Genomic DNA, 20,945 nt, shown 5'->3' on the forward strand with positions numbered 1-20,945 from the left:
TGATAAAAAGTTAATACGATGTACACAGATCAGGTTAATTTTAAATCACTGTCCTAAATTCCTTATTGTGGCGCTGATTTACGAAATATTGTGTCTGAATAGGTACATGTAAATACACAAATGCATTAATTCTAAGTAGTTTATTGAAGAATTTAGGGAATCAATTTCATTTTCCATTATCTTCATATTTTATCCTACATTTCATAATAAATACTATAGTTTTTTTTTTTTTTTTTTTTAACACACAAATCAAATTAAAGCATATTAATGAGGGCTGACTTTAGCTGGTCTCCCAGCCTGACCATCTTAAAGGAATATTCCCGGTTCAATACAAGTTAAGCTCAATCGACAGCATTTGTGGCATATTATTGGTTACCACAAAAATGTATTTAGACTTGCCCCTCTTCTTAAAAGAAAAGTAGGCCTAAGTGAGGCACTTACAATGCAACTGAATTGCGCCAATAAATAAACATTAAAACACTCACTATATCAAAAATATAGCCACAAGACATAAACAATATGGGTGTTACATGATTTTAATGTGATAAAATCACTTAACCTTTTCTATGTAAAAATATAGTCAATTTTACAACTTCGTTGCCATGACAATATTGTCAACAAACCCTAAAACAACTGTAAAAATGACAATTTAAACAACTTTACAGCTCAAATAATACACTAGTTTTAACAGAATAATTAATGTAAGTGCTTTTATAAAAGTATAAGCTTCACATTTGTGCCTTTAAAACCTCCAAAAAATTGGCCCCCTTCACTTCTATTGTAAGTGCCTCACTGTAACCTCGATTTTTGCTTTTTTAAGAAAAGGAGGGATGAGTTGAAATTATTTTTTTAAGTAATCAACATTATGCCACAAATGCTGTTGATTTAGCTTAACTTGTATTGAGCCCGGAATATCCCTTTAAAAGTGCCCTAAACCCCTCTAAAACCAGGCACTGGCCATGCTGGGAGTGGGAGACCACCTTAAACTATGACCAACCAACCATTTTTGGCTGTTTTTAGCTGTTTTTTGTTTAGTTTTTTCAGCAGGGAAATATGGGGTCTCCTTTAACTGGTTAAAGAAGCTCTCAGAATCTTTCTACCATTTTGTCTGATTTATTTTGATGATGGTGGTGGGTAATAAAAGTTACCACATTTACATTGATCCAATGGTAGCAACTTAAAGGAATAGTTCATCCAAAAATGAAAATTCTCTCACCATTTATTCACCTTCATGCCATCTCAGATGTGTATGACTTTCTTTCTTCTGCTGAACAAAAATGATTTTTAGAAGAATATCTCAGCTCTGTAGGTTCATACAATGCAAGTAAATGGTGGCTAGAACTTTGTAGCTCCAAAAATCACATAAAGGAAACATAGAAGTAATCCATATGACTCAAGTGGTTACATTTATATCTTCAGAAGTGATGAGATAGGTGTGGATGAGAAAAATATCAATATTTAAGTACTTTTTTTCTGTTTAGTTTCACTTTCACATCTAAAAGTGAAATATGTTTATCTGTTTCTCACCCACACTTATCATATCGCTATATATTTAACTACTGGAGTCACGTGGATTACTTTTATGTTTCCTTTATGTGATTTTTGGAGCTACAAAGGTCTAATCTCTATTCACTTGCATTGTATCTACAGAGCTGATTTTTTTTCTAAAAATCATTCTGTGTTCAGCAGAAGAAAGAAAGTCATACACATCTGGCATGGCATGAGGGTGAGTAAATAACGAGATAATTTTCATTTTGGATGAACTATCCCTTTAACTGTAGTGTTTTGGCGGGTAAACGATAATACCGCTCCAGGCCGATAGAGGCCGCTAGTGCACTTGAACTGCTCACTGCTCACTGCTCCAGTCCTTTATGGAGAAAGACTTCTGCGGATATTACGGCAATTTCCACTGAGTAGAAGAGATAAACAAACATGTAATATAATACATAAAGACTTTCTTTACTCACCCTTCAGCGCACCTTCATCTCAGTATTTTTTCTTAGAATTTTCGCTGCCTTGTCATCTTTTTTTAGCGACCGTTTACAGAATTTAAACGTCTTCTTTCGAGCAAAACAAGTTATCTTGCCAAAAGAAGGACGACGGATGAAAAAATGGCGTGAAACGATGAACTTAACCACACTATTAAGCTACCTGCTGCCTGCTGAGGTAAATTATACTATTTTTATGACATCTATGATGAAATAACACCTTTATTTTCAATAAACTGTTAAAAATTTCAATGTGCTTTAACATGTTTACGATTTTTCTTCCTCTGATTTCTATAATGTGATCAGTATATGGTTTTATTCTGAATTATTCTGCCTTGAGATTCATATGTTTTTTTTATTTGTATTTTATTTTAAGTAATACTTTACAGATCTGTCCAGAACTTGAAAATTGCGTTTCTCAAGGAAAACTGCATAAATTCATTAAAAGTCTATTCCATGTAATACATTTAAATCTAATAATATACTTGCAATATACCATTAAAAAATAATAATAATAAAAATAAAAAAAAAATGTTGCTAATCCATGTGTGAACCTTGTTTTTTTTTTTTGTTGTATTTAGTTTTTTTTAATCCTTTTTTCCCACACTGTGTTTCTGTAGACAGGTGTCAGTGATCATCCCTAAACCCAAAAGGAGTTTTTTTTTTTTTCTTTTCTTTTTTTTTTTTTTTTTTTTAAGTTCTCTTGATTTAAGGTGGAAAGTCATGGCTTGGGCTTTGAAACTACCTCTGGCCGATGAGGTGATCGAGTCTGGTCTGGTCCAGGATTTTGATGCTAGTCTGTCAGGAATCGGGCAAGAGCTTGGAGCTGGTGCTTACAGCATGAGGTGAGTTTAGGTGCTCACTTATGATTACTATTATTTTGAATGTTTAAGTGATGAAAGATTATTTTTTGAGTATTCCGAGACTTGTGGGGCATGATAAAAGTCAATGATTGACTTAAGACTTTTTTCAATACTGTGTGTGTTGCTTATTATGGTGAAAAGCAATGTTAATTTTTTTTTAAATTATCTGTTTTGCCTGGTTGGTCTGTCTATTTTGACTCCTACCGAAGTCCTTGTGTCATTTTTGGCAGTTTTAATTTCCTGATGAGTGTTTTTTTTTTTTTTTTTTTGCACAATCTGACCTCCCAGTAAGGCACATGCTGTATCATATATTCGGTTACATGAATAACTTGTGCACTAAGCAAAAGGAAACATTTAGTAAAGTACAGGCCTGGGTGTGCATGTGTTGTTATATTTCTAGGCTTTTATGAGGTGTCTTATCAGATATTGGTGTTTTTAAAATATACCACTATAGGGTCATAGTGACATGTTCAAGTTTTCTATAGCATGACCTCAGACGGCTTATCCTTTTTCTTTGCCCCATTTGCATTTATTTGCTAAATTTATCAAAATTATCGGTGTGGTTTAAGTGGTTAAAATGAAATGAATTCTTATGTTGAGAGGGAGTTAGGTTCACTATGCATGGCAGCTTTAATTGGTCTCCAGGTAACAGAATCACAGTCTGCTGTAAAGCACATGTTCCAGTCCTGCTTTGCCATCTGTGTGATGTTGTGCTCTTAGATGTTTGAATAGTGTTTGAAATGCACTCTGTGCACTTGAAGGCTTATCTGTAAAGCACCTGATGTGTCTGCTTAGTTGTTGCACGACATCTCACACATAAACGGATGTTGTATCTTTGACGAACATTACATCCATGTACAAAATTGTAAAGCAAGTACGAAAAACCTAAAGCATTGTTGTCAAATTAATAAATGTTTTACTTTCTTTCTCTCTCATTGTTTTTCAGTGATGTGCTAGCTCTTCCCATCTTCAAGCAGGAGGAGTCTAACTTGCCTCCAGAAAGTGACAATAAGATCCTTCCCTTCCAGTATGTACTGTGTGCAGCCACCTCTCCTGCTGTCAAACTACATGATGAGACGCTCACCTACCTCAATCAAGGTGTGTTCAACACACTGGCTGAAAAACATCTAAACTAACGTTTAATTCTTATGTGTTTGGAATAGCTGTGGCATCCTCTTATACTTTGAGCTCATCAACACAGTGCAAATCTATTTTATTCACGGAGGATGTTAACAATTTGTGAATTTTTTCTTTTCTTTTTTTAAGTCGGTATGAAAATTGACTTCTATCAAAATTGACCCTATATACTTCCTTAATAAACATTTCTTGTCTTATCATGTACAATTTATTGGTGCAAGTTATTCAAAAAAAAAAAAAAATATTGCCTTTGTAATCTTTCATCAAAAAATAATAACTTCTGAAATGACTTTTCTTTTGGCTGACTTCACCATGCGCTCTTATTTTTTAACCCCTCCCCTCCAACCATATACTGCAGAGACCCTGTTTTATGATCAAGTCCCACTCTACATTTGTTTTTTCACTTGTTGAATTACCTGTTTCCCTTGTCACATTGTGGAAGTAAAATGGGTTGCTAGTGCCATTTCATGTTGACTTTAAGCTGCTCATGTGTGTCAGTTTGTATTCAAAATTGAATGTTGGATTCTACTTAAAATATTTCTTTATTTCTTTTGATATGTGATAGCTAAACTATGCAACAGCTTCCGACCCTTCTGTTTAGATGCGTTGCTTCCATATACTAGTCCGTACCTTGTCCAAAGGGAAGCGTAACAAGTAGGGATGGGAAGATATATCGAATTTCAAAGTATATCAAACAAAAATTTGACGGACCATATCGAGGCACAACTCGATATTTAAATATTTGCAACATTGTTTTCTGTCCATGTGATCATAAATGAAATGACCCGTCAAACATCATAGTCTCTCTATCGCTTGATTTTTACCCATACTGAGCTTTTTTTTCTACACTGTTTACATGGTTCACATAAGGTCCAAGGTGCTTAAACTGCTAGAATTTAGCTTTTTGAAATTTAAGTACTGGAATACCTGGAAATTGCCTTGTTTTATTGAAAAGTGCTTTGAAATTCAAATGGACCATTTCTTACATGTAATGTGTGTCCATCAAAGATGAGTTCCCGCACTCCACTTTCATTGAATAATGTGTCAGAAATATCCTTTCTGTTCTTTACATTCAGATAAAAAGGTGAAAAGAAATATAAATAAATATATATATATATATATATATATATATATATATATATATATATATATATATATATATATATATATATATATATATATATATATAATTTTTTTTTATTTTTATTTATCCTCTTTTCTCCCAATTTAGAATGCCCAATTCCTACTACTTAGTAGGTCCTCGTGGTGGCATGGTTACTCACCTCAGTCCGGGTGATGGAGGACAAGTCTCAGTTGCCTCTGCTTCTGAGACAGTCAATCCGCGCATTTTATCATGTGGCTCGCTGTGCATGACACCGCGGAGACTCCCAACACGTGGAGCCTCATGCTACTCTCCGCGATCCACGCACAACTTGCCACGTGCCCCATTGAGAGCGAGAACCACTAATCGCGACCGCGATGAGGTTACCCCATGTGACTCTACCCTCCCTAGCAACCGGGTCAATTTGGTTGCTTAGGAGACCTGGCTGGAGTCACTCAGCATGCCCTGGATTCGAACTCACGACTCCAGGGGTGGTGGTCAGCGTCAATACTCGCTGAGCTACCCAGGCCCCCCAGAAATATTATTTTTTATCTCACATAGCACAGATGCCGATTGACTTCCCTCTTGTTAATAAACCGGAACACTGTGTGTGTGATTGACATGCTCATTGAGCTCTTTAAGTGACAGTAACCTTTTTAGCGCTTGTTATACAAATGAATATATACTCAATTTACAAGGCTGATATTACTTGTAAATTGTACGCATTATTTCAAACATTGATAGCTCATATCATTATAGAATGTAGAAGTTGTATATTTTTCAACAGAGCAAAACGTGAAATGTGATTATAATGATGATGACAAACAAATTATTAAAAATTAAATATACACTTTCACATACATTTTCAGGACAGGTTCTGTTCAGTTTTATTGCTTTTTTTTGCACCTGATCAGCTTGAATGTAGCCCACTATTTTTGAAGGTTTATTTGTTTATCTTTTCTTACAGAGAAAGGTATATGAGAAACTCTTGAGCATTTGTATATTGTGTATTAAAGAACGTTGTCATTTAAGTGTTATTATATCAAATTTAGATTATATTGAATTGTGAACCTCATATCATATATCAAACCATATCATGCCATCCCTAGTAACAAGCACAGCAAACACATTGATATGTAAAATCTCATGAAACTTGTTTAAAAACTTCATGTTATGTTCCTTTTGGCTTCAGGACAGTCTTATGAGATTCGAATGCTAGACAATCGGAAAATGGGAGAGCTTCCTGAGATCAATAGCAAAATGGTTAAGGTGAGGATTTGTTGTTTGTTCCTCCACTTTCACTTCCGTGTTTGGGGAAACTGTCTGTCATTGTATTATATCTGAAGAGTTTTTGATGAATCATAACTTTGGTTTATCTCAACCACTGTTTTTCTTGTGGTCACTGCTGGCAGAGCATCATCCGTGTTGTGTTTCACGACCGTCGTCTTCAGTACACTGAACACCAGCAGCTGGAGGGTTGGCGCTGGAACAGACCGGGAGATAGAATCCTTGATTTAGGTAAATACTATTAGCCACCACTGACAAAAAGTGGAAAATTACATTATAAAAATCTCCCAGCGGTGTAATAATATAGTCCTTTGATAGTACATATTTGGCACTCTAAAATAAATATATTCCTAACATGCATAGTAAGTAGTTATGTCCGGTGTACACTGTACGATTTTGGCCAGAAAATATATAAGAATGTTGATGTCGCACGTCTATCTTGACTTTTACATAAGATCTCACTTACATATCATACTGTCTGACAAGCAACCATAGTAAATGACAGAAAAAAAACAACCACCTGGCTTTGTGTGAAAGCAGAAATGTATTTGAGATTGATAACATGCTTGCACTGAACTCCTTCCCAGATATTCCGATGTCGGTGGGGGTGGTTGATCCCAGAGCAAACCCTACACAGCTCAACACAGTGGAGTTCCTGTGGGACCCCTCAAAGAGGACCTCTGTGTTTATTCAGGTATCAAAAACCACTCTTCCTAATCTCAAGAATGACTTTCCCAGGCACAGATCTTTGTCCTGACCTAAATTACACTGTCAGTGGAGCCTTGAAATTATTTCTTTACTTTGAAAATCCCAACATAAAGTTTAATAAGTGTCTCTGTGTTCTTTTTTATTTATTTTTTTTTTATACATTTTTATCCCCTTTTTCCCCAATTTGGAATGCCAAATTCCCACTACTTAGTAGGTCCTCGTGGTGGCATGGTTTCTCACCTCAATCCGGGTGGCGGAGGACAAGTCTCAGTTGCCTCCGCTTCTGAGACAGTCAGTCCGTGCATCTTATCACGTGGCTCGTTGTGCATGACACCACGGAGACTTCCAGCATGTGGAGGCTCATGCTACACTCTGCGAACCACGCACAACTTACCACGCGCCCCATTGAGAGCAAGAACCACTAATCACGACCATGAGGAGGTTATCCCATGTGACTCTACCCTCCCTAGCAACCGGGCCAATTCGGTTGCTTAGGAGACCTGGCTGGAGTAATTTTTAATACTTGCTGAGCTACCCAGGCCCCCTGTCACTGTGTCCTTTTTATTTAGTCACTAATATACAACTAAATCTACTCAGGCAAGCGCCACTCTTAATTCCTTCAGGAAATGTAAAAATCTAGTTAGAAGTACATTCAAGAAATATCACATGGTATCTTTTAAAGCTACACTTACTGAGCACTTTATTAGGAAAACTATGGTTCTAATAAAGTGCCAGACGTGGTCTTCTGCTGTTGTAGCCCATCCGCCTCGAGGTTTGACGTGTTGTGCATTCTGAGAAGCTATTCTGCTCATTACAATTGTACAAAGTGGTTATTTGAGTTGCTGTAGCCTTTCTGTCAGCTCGAACCAGTCATTCTTCATTTGACCACTCTCATCAACAAGGGTTTCTGTCCGCAGAACTGCCACTCACTGGATGTTTTTTGTTTTTGCCACCATTCTGAGTAAACTTTAGAGACAATCCAAGGAGATCAGCAGTTACAGAAATACTCAAACCAGACCATCTGGCACCAACAATCATGCCACGGTCGAAATCACTGAGATCACATTTTTTCCCCATTCTGATGGTTGATGTGAAGATTAACTGAAGCTCCTGACCTGTATCTACATGATTTTATGCATTGCACTGCTGCCACATGATTGGCTGATTAGATTATTGCATGAATAAGTAGGTGTACAGGTGTTCCTAATAAAGTGCTCAGTGAGTATGCTTTAACCAAAACCTCTAAAAAAAAAGTCAGTCAAATATGAGGAAATTGTACAGTGTGTTTTCCTAATATCATTGCATCATTTTCGCACTTGTTCAGGTTCACTGTATCAGCACAGAGTTCACTATGCGCAAGCATGGAGGAGAGAAGGGAGTGCCATTTCGTGTTCAGATCGACACTTTCAAGGAGAACGAGGCCGGAGAATACACTGAACACCTGCACTCCGCCAGCTGCCAAATCAAAGTTTTTAAGGTGGGCTGAGACCACAGCTGATAAACATTAACAATGTGACATTCATACTCTATTTCAATTCAAGTACAGCTTCATTTTACAAATGATACAGGATTTTCCAAGATAATATGATCCTGATACTCATTATGTTGTTTTTTAGCCTAAGGGTGCAGACAGAAAACAGAAGACAGACAGAGAAAAAATGGAGAAACGTGCACCACAAGAAAAGGAGAAATACCAGCCTTCATATGAAACCACTATTCTCACCGAGGTATGTGACCTGCCCATGGAAACTGTGGGTTTGAAATGAAGGTCTAAATTAAATGAATAAATGAACTTGAAATAAAATAAATGAACTGTGAAGACTATATTTTTGAGTGACCAAATACATTTTCATATGTGTCAATCTTAAATGTTCCATAACTTGATTTTGGTATATGGTGATATTTGATACATGTTGAATTTATTCAGTGCTCTCCATGGCCTGAGATTACATACGTCAACAACTCCCCATCACCAGGTTTCAACAGCACCCACAACAGCTTTCCTGTGACTGAAGGGTAGGCAACTTCTCCTTACAAATTTTTCACAATGAATTTAGACAGTATTTACAAACAAAGAAATTGCATTGAGCTGATAAACAGGGTTCCCATGGTCATGGTAAGCCTGAAATATCAGGGAATTTAATAATTGTGGTTTTCAGACCTGGAAAAGTAATTGAAATGAATTAAATCTTAAGGTAATCGAAATTCTGAATGGGGATGGGCAAAAATATAGATTTTCCAAAGCATTTCGATCTTCATTTGAACGATCTGGATATTGATTCTTAAATCCCAAGATCGATCTTTGACACTATGTGCTAGTGTTGTCAAAAGTACTGGTACTTCGGTACCAAATTGATACTGAAATAAAAATAAAAAAATTGAGAAAAAAAGTTGTTCCGTGTAATGTGTGTCCAAAGACAAGATCCACGCGACCCATTTGTCATTGAATAATGTCCTTTTTAATACGCTTTCTGTTCTCTACAGTCAGTTGTTGATCAAAAACAACAAAAAAGAAACATTTATTTCTAATCCTTCTTGGCACAGATAAGATTAAGCCATTCAAGTTGTCTCTCACTCATTTACAGATGCTTTTTACAGAAATGGTTTCCTTTAAGAGGCAGTACCGGTTTTAGCATGTGTTCAACAAATCAATGTGAATTCTTGTAAATATTATAAATTATGCAAGTAAACAATAAATGTAACAAAAAATAATATATGAAATATAATATTAATTGATTGACTACGTGGATTTGTTAATTTTTAAAAAGACAAAATGACCAAAATGTTGAAAAACTAATAAAATATAATTATAAAAATTAATGTTTTTTAATGTACCTAGTAAGAAGGTCCCCTGTATAATTAACAGCATTAGCTGGGAGAGAATGTCTTTCATATGTAAGCAAAAGGGACATTATAACTGAAATATACCCATATGAATTGATATTGAATCAAATTGGAATCGTATCGAGAGCTTGTGAATCGGAAATCAGGAAATCTGTATTTATACTCAGCCCCAGTTCTGAAATAATTATTTGGCTAGAAATTGCTATTTTAAAGTGCATTCTCCATAAAATGATTTTTGAAAATCCTTTATTAATTACTGCAGCTGTCGGAATTAATGCATTAATCACATGCGATTAATTAAAGTTTAACATGTTAATTTTTCTTAATTGCGATTGATGCATTTACTATTTATACAGCATAAACCAGCATAAACACATGTTGGAAGGGCAGAACCTTTGTAATGTATCCGCATGGAGTCATTACACTGATGCACACAACACAACAGCACTTCCCTGTCAGTGATAAAATGTTAAAGGGTGCGTTCCATTCTGAAGGGCTCTAATCCCTCCAGAGTGAGGGGCTTCGGAGGGTAAGGGTGTAGGGCTAAAAAATATCAGTCATTAAGAACGAACTTCAGCATCATCTATCTAAGCCAAAGGAGCCACTGCCATGGCACAAAGGCTGATGCTAATGAACATCACCTGCACCTAATCAGAAATATTTACACATAATTTTGCATCACTAATTGCTTTCAGAATCGAAACTGAAAAGAAATAATTTAAATCTTTGACTATGAAAAATTTAAGATTCATGTTTGAAAACGTTTTATTTATTTTAATAAAAAAGAAACCAATAAACAAATGTACATTGCATTTATTAAATAAAGACACTTTGTATTATTATTTTATGTAAACTCTTTTAGAATATCTGATCCAGCGAATTTATATTAAAATAACAAGCATTAACCAATTTTACAGAAAGCCAGGTGTTTAAAATCATTTATAAGTTTGTTATAATAATTAAAAGCTTTTATAGACTATGGAGATGAAGGGATGTCACATGTTTTTGTTTATAGAAACAGACTGCAGTTTCAGCTCGTTTAATTTACACTAAATTACACTTGGCAAACACCCATATTTGTGACGTATGCTCTGGTTCCGGTCCGCTTGGCAGCGAAGTGTCCATATGTTGAACCCTACGGAAACGCAAGTTTCAAAGGGCCCTTCGAAGCAGCTATTTATGAGCCCTTCGGTTTGGAACGACCCTTCAAAATGGAGTCCAAAATCGTTCCCCCTCCAAAGTGCCCTTTGGAGGTGGATTTATCCCGTTTGGAACGCAGGGAAAGAAAGGATCTCTTAATGCTATTTGATGTACAAAACAAGCCCAGATGGGACTTTTGATAGAAATCAAGTATTTTTCAGCCTATGGAAGGCGCATTTTAATTACCACTGAAGCACGGCAAGTCTTAACTAATCCGCTTTTCCCGTGGAATTCAAAGCGACGCTGGGGTTGACTCTCTGACGCAAATCATGATTGTGGCTTGATGATGTAGGAAAGCAGATAGTTACAATCTACCGGCAGATTAATATTGTGGAGGGTGAGAGTATTAGTGATTTAATGCCCATTGCAATGAATACTAAACTTATGGGGACTAAAGCCATCTTTACACAGCAAAGGTGGCAAAGAAGCTGCATCTGAAGTGCCAATTAGGTGTATTTTTACAGAGCAGGAATAAATGCATTTACACAGCAGTTGCAACTGCATAAATAATGTTATGAGATTAATATTTTAAATGCAAAATTATGAATATAGAAATATAGAAAATATATATATTATTGAATACTCACTAATTCTTTCAATAATTCAACCTCCCAGTTAGACTTTGGGAAACGTTTAATGCTTTAATTGGTGCTATTTTAGTGCATTTTTATCTTTATATTGTGGAAGGCTTTGCTTGGAAAATGTTAATAAAGCATTACATTATTACATATTGTTTTGTTTTCTTTCCTAAGATGGAAATAAATGCAATTTGACAGGAAAAGAAATATATATGGTCTCAAATTTCAACATTTACAAAATCTGTGATTAATCGCGATTAAAAAATGTATTAGACTGAATGCCCTAGTAATTACGAATGTCTGGAATACTTTTGAAACCCTGACTAATCTTTGCCTCAGAATTCTGTGTTTTTGTGCCATAATGTACAGCCAGTAAAAGGTGCTGTAAGTGATTTGTTTTTATTTTTATGAAATGACATAACACACCTCTAATACCTGTCAGAAATCACTGAAATAGATGCCAAGAAATATCATGTTAAGTTGGGTAAACATCTGGGGAAAAGATGTCAGCGGGCCACGGTCAGATCGTTTGTTTAGCCAAAGCGAAGACATTATGCCTGTAAATCATTGTGCGCATTCACAGAGCAGCCCATATATTCCTGTATAAGTGCCGGTACGATGTCCTGCTCCCGTGAAACGCTCATGGTCGGATGGCATAATGCTTAGGGGGACCCTCCATCTGCGGGGTTTTGGAAAGAGGGGCTGTGGCTTACTCAATGGCTAGTCTGGTGGAAGTTCCAGAACGGCCAAAATTGCATACAGCACCTTTAAGGTCTCATGGCTTTCATTTGTAAATCTTCTTTTTGTCCCGCAACTTCTAGAAATGGTTCACCCAATCACCAGCCGGAGCCTGTCGCACTGTTAGCAGATGTAAGTGTTTTCCCTGCCCCTCTCATTGGTCCATGCAAATCACTATGCTGTCAATAGTATAAAGTAACTTTCATGAAAGTGTTGTAGTCCCATTCTTGAATCGGCACCAATCTTTCCATATTCATACATGTACATTGAGATACGAAACACAAAACTGATCTTCGATCAGCACTTGCAATGAAATGCATTCACCCACACATCTTTGTGTGGGGCTCTTTCTTTAATAGTGTTTTTAAATTCTGCATTCTCTCTTTTGAACAATATTTTTGATAAATGTTGCAAGCAAATTAATCTGTGTTCCATCTGTATTTGTGTGGGATTTAGTACTTCATATCTGATAAAACTAACCAGTTAGGAGGTTGAACTTTATCAGTAATGTAGAATGATTATCTGCTCTTCAGCATTGTCTGTCTGTGTAAGCCATGCTCCATGCTTTCTTTACATCCATGTACATGTTTGTAGCTAATGTCAATGGAGAACTACAAAACTGCAGTAGAGCATTAAAGACCCTTTTTCCCACTCTTTTTCCACTGCTTTCTTTGTTGCTTGTGCATGTTCATTGACACATATCAGAGAACATGTTACCCATTGTAGCTATTTTTTCTAATACCTGTATTTTGTTAGAAACTATATATATATATATATATATAAAACAAATTGGATGTAGAAAAAATATGACATTTTAGCTTTAAATCAACTTACAGGTTGATTACACTAAAATAACTGACTCAACTTTGGGCAAAACAAGGAATAGTGCACCCAAAAATGAAAATTCACATAAGATGTTATGCAGAATGACAGCCTCAGTCACCATTCTCTTTCATTGTACAGAAAAAAGATACAATGAAGCATCTCCTTGTTTGTTCCACAGATGACAGAAAAGCATATGGGTTTAGAACAACATAAGAGTGAGTGAATGATAACAGAATTTTCATTTTTGTGTGAACTGCCCCTTTAATGTCTGATGGTTTGTTGCTTTTTAACAACTCAATTTTGATGTGAACATGCTTTGAAATGTGTTGAAATTGCTTAAGACTCTCTAAAACATTAAATTATCGCTGTAAAGTTTATCGGCTTATGGTATGTGAGGTTTTACCAATCCGTTCGTAACACGACCCCCTTAGTCACCACATGCTTCCTCATGACAAGATGATTAATACACTCAAGGAAACTCTGAGATTTTAAAACTGAGAGACGTTCTGCCTTACAGTTGTCGTGCCATCTACTTAGAAGAGACAGTGAAAGCAATCAGGTACATGAATTTATTTGCTAATATGAATATGTTGAAATGTTTATTTACTAAAAGGTAAAACTTGGTTGGTGTGAAAAGTTTTTTTTTAAGATGTATTAAGTCTGTTGGTAAGGGATAACAAAAATGTCAGGCCTAATTTAACTTACGGTGGGTTCAGCTCAGGCCAGACAGTTTGAGGGTGTGTCTGAATTCAAAGTGGAACAACTGTTCTATAGAAAAAGAAGAATTATGATCAGTTTATGGTCAGTGTGCTAAGGCCTATTTTGTCCTTTCTCTTTGCCCCTGAACAAACAGAATCTGTTGCCCACAGCAACGCCACAGGAAGCACAGCAGTGGCTCCATAGAAACCGTTTTTCACCATTCTGCCGTCTCTTCACAAACTTCTCGGGTAAAGGGACGATCGGGCTCGCATAAGTGTGCATCACATTCCATACAGCTCTCACATCCACGCTTTTGTCACCCGGCAACCACACCAGTCTTGCATTAATCTCATTCTGATAATACATGCTCTCCAATGTAAAGACAATCTCATTACATGTAGAAGAAACTATAATATGCCTCTTAACTCCATATTACCTATTGTATAGATTGAAATGTACCGTGTGTTGATTGTCTTGGGACTTCTCTCAGGGGCTGACCTGCTCAAACTAACACGGGAGGATGTGATTCAGATCTGTGGCCCTGCTGATGGTATTCGGCTATTTAATGCATTGAAAGGACGGTAGGTTTCTTTTCTGTTTTAATGTACTGTAAATGTACTATATAGAGAGATTGTCCGCTCCAGCCCCTTTTTGTTGATGTATATGTCAGTGATAGACTGATATACAGTACTGTGCAAATGTTTTAGGGACTTGTGAAAAATGTTGCATAGTGAGGATGTCTTCAAAAAATAATGCCATAATACATCATACAAAGTCCAGTAAACATTAAAAAAGGAAAATCAATATTTGGTGGTGACCACTTTTGCCTTCAAAGCAGCACCAATTCTTCTAGGTACACCTGGACACAGTTTTTCTTGGTTGTTGGCAGATAGGATGTTCCAATCTTCTTGGAAAATTCACCACAGTTCTTCTACCTATTTAGGCTGTCTCAATTGCTTCTGTCTCTTCATGTAATCCCAGACTGACTCGATATTCAGTGGGGGGCTCTGTGGGGGCCATGCCACCTGTTGCAGGGCTCCCTGTTCTTCTATTCTGTTTGCAAAAAGATTGTTTAGGAGTCTAAAATATATATTTCCAATTGACACTAAAGCTGAAGATATAAATAACCACTTTAAGACAAATGTTTTTGTGAAACATCTTACGTGCCTAAGACATTTGCGCATTGCTGTATATCGGTCAGTCCGATTAATATGCAGATATTTTGAGATTATCATCATCGGCCAATTAACAGATGCGGTCATTCTGCCAGTACCAGCATCAAATGACAGCTTAATGAAATGATATAGAAATAGAATTTCTGTATTTTGTAAATTGTTATATTTTTTCAGAATTTTTTTTTTATTGAATTTTGAGTAAATATTGTGACAAAATATGTAGAGCTGCACCGATGTATTGCAAAACAACGATATCGGCCGATATAAGCAATTATCTTCCCTATCGGAGATTATCCAGTTGGTTTAAAAACAGCTGATTATCAGGGCCGATTATTTTCTGACATAAGGGTGCAAAACCACAATTTGTAAACTTTGTACTGCTCGAATTTCACGAGGTCAAACTAACATTTAAACTTTTTAACACAACTAATTTGATTACTCGCCCTAAAGCTCGACACAGCAAGGAATATGACGAGTTTGTTAAAGCTAAAGCGAAGGCTGCTTCAGCTACAAAGGGATACGCTTCATCTTTCAGAATTTAGTTAATGTGTGTTAAGAACATTCAAAAAAATTAAGAAATTGTAGCAATTTAATGTGAGCCTGACTGGAGGCTATTCAGAATTCAGTTAATGCAAGTTAAGGATGTGCTTTTTGTTTATAACTGAGATCAATTGCTCTGCAACATGGAAAACATGTAGAGACATAGAGCATAAAGGTCTTATATTTAAATTTTCTTTGAAGTGTAATTATCAGTGATTTGAAACAAGGTAGCATCAGCAGTTGGCACCCTGCTTTATAGATATTGTGATCGGCATCGTCCATTGAAAACACATATAGGCCAACCTCTAATATATGTTCTAGTATGTGATCTATTGTGTTTGTTTCTGTCAGTGTTTGTACGTGTGTGTTTAAATATAGACTGGCTAACTTTAAGCATCATTTCACTCAGTTTCCATGTTTGTTCGTTTTTCTTTTTAACATTACCGTTTGTTGGTCTGGGTATTGGTTGCATAATGTATAACTGTTTGGCCATAGTAATTGTTTATATGCATGTTCCTGTACAGGGTGGTTCGTCCAAGGCTTACTATTTATGTGTGCCAGGAGTCCCAGCAGACTCGTGAACAACAGCAGAAACATGAGAACGGAGACGGAACCGGCAACACCTTCTTCGGTGTGTGTTTGAACCTTAAACGTTGTGTGTTATACATTGACCAAAATAAGAACAATTCTTCATAAGGAACAAATGTTGTTCAGAAATATGTCAGATTGCAGACGTCATATGTTATTTAACTTCCGCAATGTGACGTATTTCAGTTTTGAAAGAGAATATTAAAGGAATAGTACTCATCATTTACTCACCCTCATGCCATCCCAGATGTGTACGGCTTGCTTGCTTCTGCTGAACACAAACGAGGATTTTTAGAAAAATATCTCAGCTCTGTAGGTCCATATAATGCAAGTGAATTGTGGCCAGAACTTTGAAGGTCCAAAAAGCATATAAAGGCAGCATAAAAGTAATCCATAAGACTCCAGTGGTTAAATCTATGTCTTCTGAAGTGATATGATAGGTGTGCGTGAGAAACAGATCAATATTTAAGTCCTTTTTTACTATAAATCACCACTTTCACATTCTTTTTTTTTTTTTTTTTTTTTTTTTAACCCAATTTGGAATGCCCAATTCCCAGTGCGCTTTTAAGTCCTCGTGGTGGCATAGTGATTCGCCTCAATCCGGGTGGCGGAGGATGAATTCCAGTTGCCTCCGCGTCTGAGACCATCAACCCATGAATCTTATCACGTGGCTTGTTGAGTGCGTTGCCACGGAGACATAACGCGTGTGGAGGCTCCATGCCATCCACTGCGGCATCCGCGCTCCACTCATCACGTGCCCCACTGAGAACGAACCACATTATAGCGAACGTGAGGAGGTTACCCCATGTGACTCTACCCACCCTAGCAACCGGGCCAGTTTGGTTGCTTAGGAGACCTGGCTGGAGTCACTCAGCACTCCCTGGAATTCGAACTAGCGAACTCCAGGGGTGGTAGCCAGCATCTTTTACCACTGAGGAGGATTTGTATTAAAATAGGACCTAAATATTGATCTGTTTCTTACCCACACCTAAATGATTAATTATCATATTACTTCAGAAGACATGGATTTAACCCCTGGATTCATGTGTATTACATTTATGCTGCCTTTATATGCCTTTTGGACCTTCAAAGTTCTGGTCACTATTCACTTGCATTGCATTGTACAGAGCTAAGAAATCTTCAAAAAATCCTTGTTTGTGTTCAGCAGAAGAAATTAAGTCGTACACATCTGGGATAGCATGAGGGTGAGTAAATGATGAGAGAATTTTCATTTTTGGGTGAACCATTCCTTTAAGTGTGAAGTAATATTGGACAGGAGCTGACTGGATCACCAGACAATGAAAAATGTTAGGTTATGATGTTTTTGGTTTATATTAGTTTTGTTATTATTTGTTGTTCTATGTCTCTTATCTTTGTCTTTTCCATTTGCTCCCTGCTAGTGTATCACGCCATCTATCTTGAGGAGTTAACAGCTGTGGAACTGACGGAAAAGTTGGCTCAGCTCTTCAGCATCTCTCCACGCCAGATCAGTCAGATCTTCAAGCAGGGACCCACTGGTATCCATGTGCTAGTCAGTGATGAGGTTAGCTTTTGTACTGCCTTTCTTTTTGTGTTTTCCATTAATTTAGGCTTTTCAGTTACTAGGATTTGTTTTGATTTCTATATACACAAAAAAAGTCAATGAGCAAGTGAACCCTTTTTTAACCTGATTAAGCAAGCAGCAAACATTCCCCTCACTTTTTAATAAGACAAAGATTTCTTTATAGTTAAATTTACTTAAATGTATCCCTTGTTGGCCAATTGCTGTGACGGTCCCTCACAGCCTTGTTTTTATTTGCGTCAAATTAAATTTGGCATCTTCCCTGACTAAAGTCCATAGGAATGTTTTATAGTGGTTTTCTTTGAAGACATAGTATATCTTATTTTTGATTCTAAATGACTATGTTCCCATTCTAACAGATGATTCAGAACTTTCAAGATGAGATGTGTTTTGTCCTGGACACAATGAAAGGTATGTGCGAGCCAGTCATTTTAAAACATTGAGAAGTTTCAACCCAGATATCTTTGTTTCCAGTAACCTTTGTTGTATAACGTGGACTCTTTAATTGAATTTGCAGCTGAAACAAATGATGGCTATCACATCATTTTGAAGTGAAAACAAAAGATGTGGGGGAGTGAACAGGCCCCTGTGTTATTCTTAAGATTCAACCCACAGCCCTTACCCTCCATACTTCCTGGACCATGCCGATGATCGCTTTGCTCGGAATAGTAATGGAGACGATCATGGGAAAGGAAAGAGGCATCTGACCCATTTTGAAACCTTTACTGTTTTGTTGTCCATGGAGTGTGTGCTGCCTTTTTCCCCAAAACTGCCCCCCTTCCCATTTCCAATCACATAAAATCACAGATTTCCTATTTTACTAACATTAATTTTGCATTGGTTTGCTTTGTTCATCTTTTTAAAGGGAGTAAAAATGATTATGTCTCATGTTTATAATATACTTGGGCCTTACCCCCTCAAAAAGAGAGATTTGGCTGGCATTAAATATAGTATTATTTGGTGGTGTTGTCTTCTGCCTGGATGTAATTCCCCTGAGTTTGAGTCCCATGTGAAGTGTTGTGTCCATATACTTTAATGAACACACTCTTTATAGATAAACAACACTGTAAAACAGGAAAGATTATGTCACAGATGAGGGACTCGCCAATGACAGACAGTGATCTACAGTAGGCCCAGAGATTTCTGAGCAGATCATGAAATCGTCTATTAACAATTATCAATGTCTTCAAACAGCATTTTCTCCTTCAAAGGAAAAAAAATTATTTGCAGTTCACTACACACATGATATGCAGTTCTTTTTTCATGTTCTGTCATCCCTTTTATAAAGAAACAGTTTAACATATGATCTCAACTCAATAAGATCACATGCATTATGAGGGAGCAAACAAATGAATTCGGCTCTTGATATTTTAGATTTTTGTTTTGTTAATTGGATGTTTTCACAGCAAGCAGCTTGACTAAAGCATTACTGCATGAGTCTTTGATTTTCTTCGTAAGATAGTTGTTGATTTCCTAAGGCTTATGCAGGCTGTGCTTTGTGCTAATTGGAAATACCAGCTCAGATTGACTGTAGAGGCATGATATGAGGTTCTGTAGCCTTGATTCCTGATGATTCTTCAGGTGCTGCCACAAAAGCACATTATTTACAAGCAGGAGATGATGCTGGCAGCTGTGGGCATTATATATGTGCATTTTTGTTTTTTTTTCTTGCCTTTTTTTTTTACATTGTGCTTAATATTCACCCCCACTTTTTCATTGTTGCATATACTAGAATAGATTTTACAAATGTTGGACTTACCAAGAGCATTATTTTATGGTATAAAAGAGAGAAATCATGTTTTACTTTTTTTTTTTGTTTCCTTTTGGATATGACCACTGATCTACTAATCCTTCAGTTGGGGTAAAGGGTAGAATACATTGCACTGCATGAGAGAAGGTAGCTGTGGTTAGTGCTAGACGCAAACCAGACCTAGATGGTGAAGTTGTGAGATATTGTCTTTTGTGACCCTTTACCATGACATTGCAATTATTAAAATTACTTACCATGAAGAAGGCTGTTTTGTTTTGTATGCTACACTATCTTTTTGTCTTCTAAAACAACCCAGGGATAATTTGGGGGGTCAATTTTAATCTAATTGAATTAGGAAATCTGTATCAATACCCTGCCCTTAATTTAAATCAGGATACATTTAGAGACGGTATAAAAACTAATACCATGACATGTAAATATATGAATTGAATTGAAATTTTCATATACTTTATATAGGTATTTTTTTTTTTTTTGTTTCTGCAGTAGTTTATTTTTCTTGCATTACAGTAGTGAGAATTGTGCCTGTATGAGAATTCAAGCATGAGCGTAATAAGAAGTGTCATGTAATATTGTCACTATGCAAAAAAAAAAAAAAAAAAAGAAAAAAGAGAGAAAGAAAAAAATTATTTTGGTGCAAAATGTAACCTACCATGTTCTTGTCAGATTTACCCAACTATGTTTTGGGATCTTTATATTATTTTTTTAGTGCTAACCTCTTGCTAATAGTGCTTGACTACAGTTTTTGAACGACCCCATTTAGTTTCCATGGAAACCAAGCTGTTAAAAAAAAAAAAAAAAACGAAGGGAGCACCATGTCTAAACTAGGCCCACCTAGCCTAGCATAACTTTCATACATTAGACTGCCTTTTATGAAACAGTTGTCATTTATTGTAGTACAAGCCCTGTCCCCAAAATAATACCTCAGAGAAACAACATCCGTTTTCCTGACGAGGTTACAAACGCGTGTTCTGTTGCTCACAATAGATTTTGCAAGACTACATTTCCCGGCATCCTCTAGTACGGCGTTTCTGTGACGTCATAATGAGTATATATGGATCCCGTGCAGCATTCCTTACTCTATTGTTACATTGTAGCAAAACGGGGCAGAAGAGAGGCCCACAGGGTCCTCGGAGCCGAAAACTACTACACGTTTTTATTTTTTCTTACCTTCGGGGTGGAAATACAACGTTGCGATTTGTCAAAACATAGCGCAGAACACAATCACTTATCCGAAGGGGAAAAAAATACCCCGACGGCTCGACTCTGATCTTTTTGAATGCAGGCATTTTAAAGGATCAGCTGTTTTATCTGCATTTATCGTATCATTCATCCACGACGGGA

The 20,945-nt window shown here is 36.6% G+C and overlaps 1 protein-coding gene across 1 annotated transcript; it reads left to right on the plus strand.

Annotated features, from left to right (window-relative positions):
• Window positions 1-1,880: 1,880 nt before the first annotated feature.
• Window positions 1,881-19,864, plus strand: tfcp2 (transcription factor CP2). Its single transcript, XM_051661722.1, has 17 exons — window positions 1,881-2,166; window positions 2,609-2,833; window positions 3,798-3,949; window positions 6,283-6,359; window positions 6,503-6,608; window positions 6,965-7,071; window positions 8,410-8,562; window positions 8,702-8,812; window positions 9,013-9,101; window positions 12,529-12,577; window positions 13,788-13,829; window positions 14,124-14,217; window positions 14,460-14,550; window positions 16,209-16,315; window positions 17,673-17,815; window positions 18,193-18,244; window positions 18,351-19,864. The coding sequence occupies exons 2-17, from the start codon at window positions 2,712-2,714 to the stop codon at window positions 18,386-18,388; spliced, it is 1,533 nt and encodes a 510-aa protein (XP_051517682.1). The 5' UTR covers window positions 1,881-2,166; window positions 2,609-2,711; the 3' UTR covers window positions 18,389-19,864.
• The last annotated feature ends 1,081 nt before the right edge of the window (window positions 19,865-20,945 follow it).

This window comes from Myxocyprinus asiaticus, chromosome 29 (assembly GCF_019703515.2).
Source record: "Myxocyprinus asiaticus isolate MX2 ecotype Aquarium Trade chromosome 29, UBuf_Myxa_2, whole genome shotgun sequence".
Lineage (NCBI taxonomy): Eukaryota > Metazoa > Chordata > Actinopteri > Cypriniformes > Catostomidae > Myxocyprinus > Myxocyprinus asiaticus.

Coding starts and splice junctions, on each gene's coding strand:
- tfcp2 (XM_051661722.1), top strand. CDS start 2,712: ATGGCTTGGGCTTTGAAACTACCTCTGGCCGATGAGGTGATCGAGTCT. Junction 7,072..8,409: donor GGACCTCTGTGTTTATTCAG/GTATCAAAAACC, acceptor GCACTTGTTCAG/GTTCACTGTATCAGCACAGA. Junction 17,816..18,192: donor ATGTGCTAGTCAGTGATGAG/GTTAGCTTTTGT, acceptor CCATTCTAACAG/ATGATTCAGAACTTTCAAGA.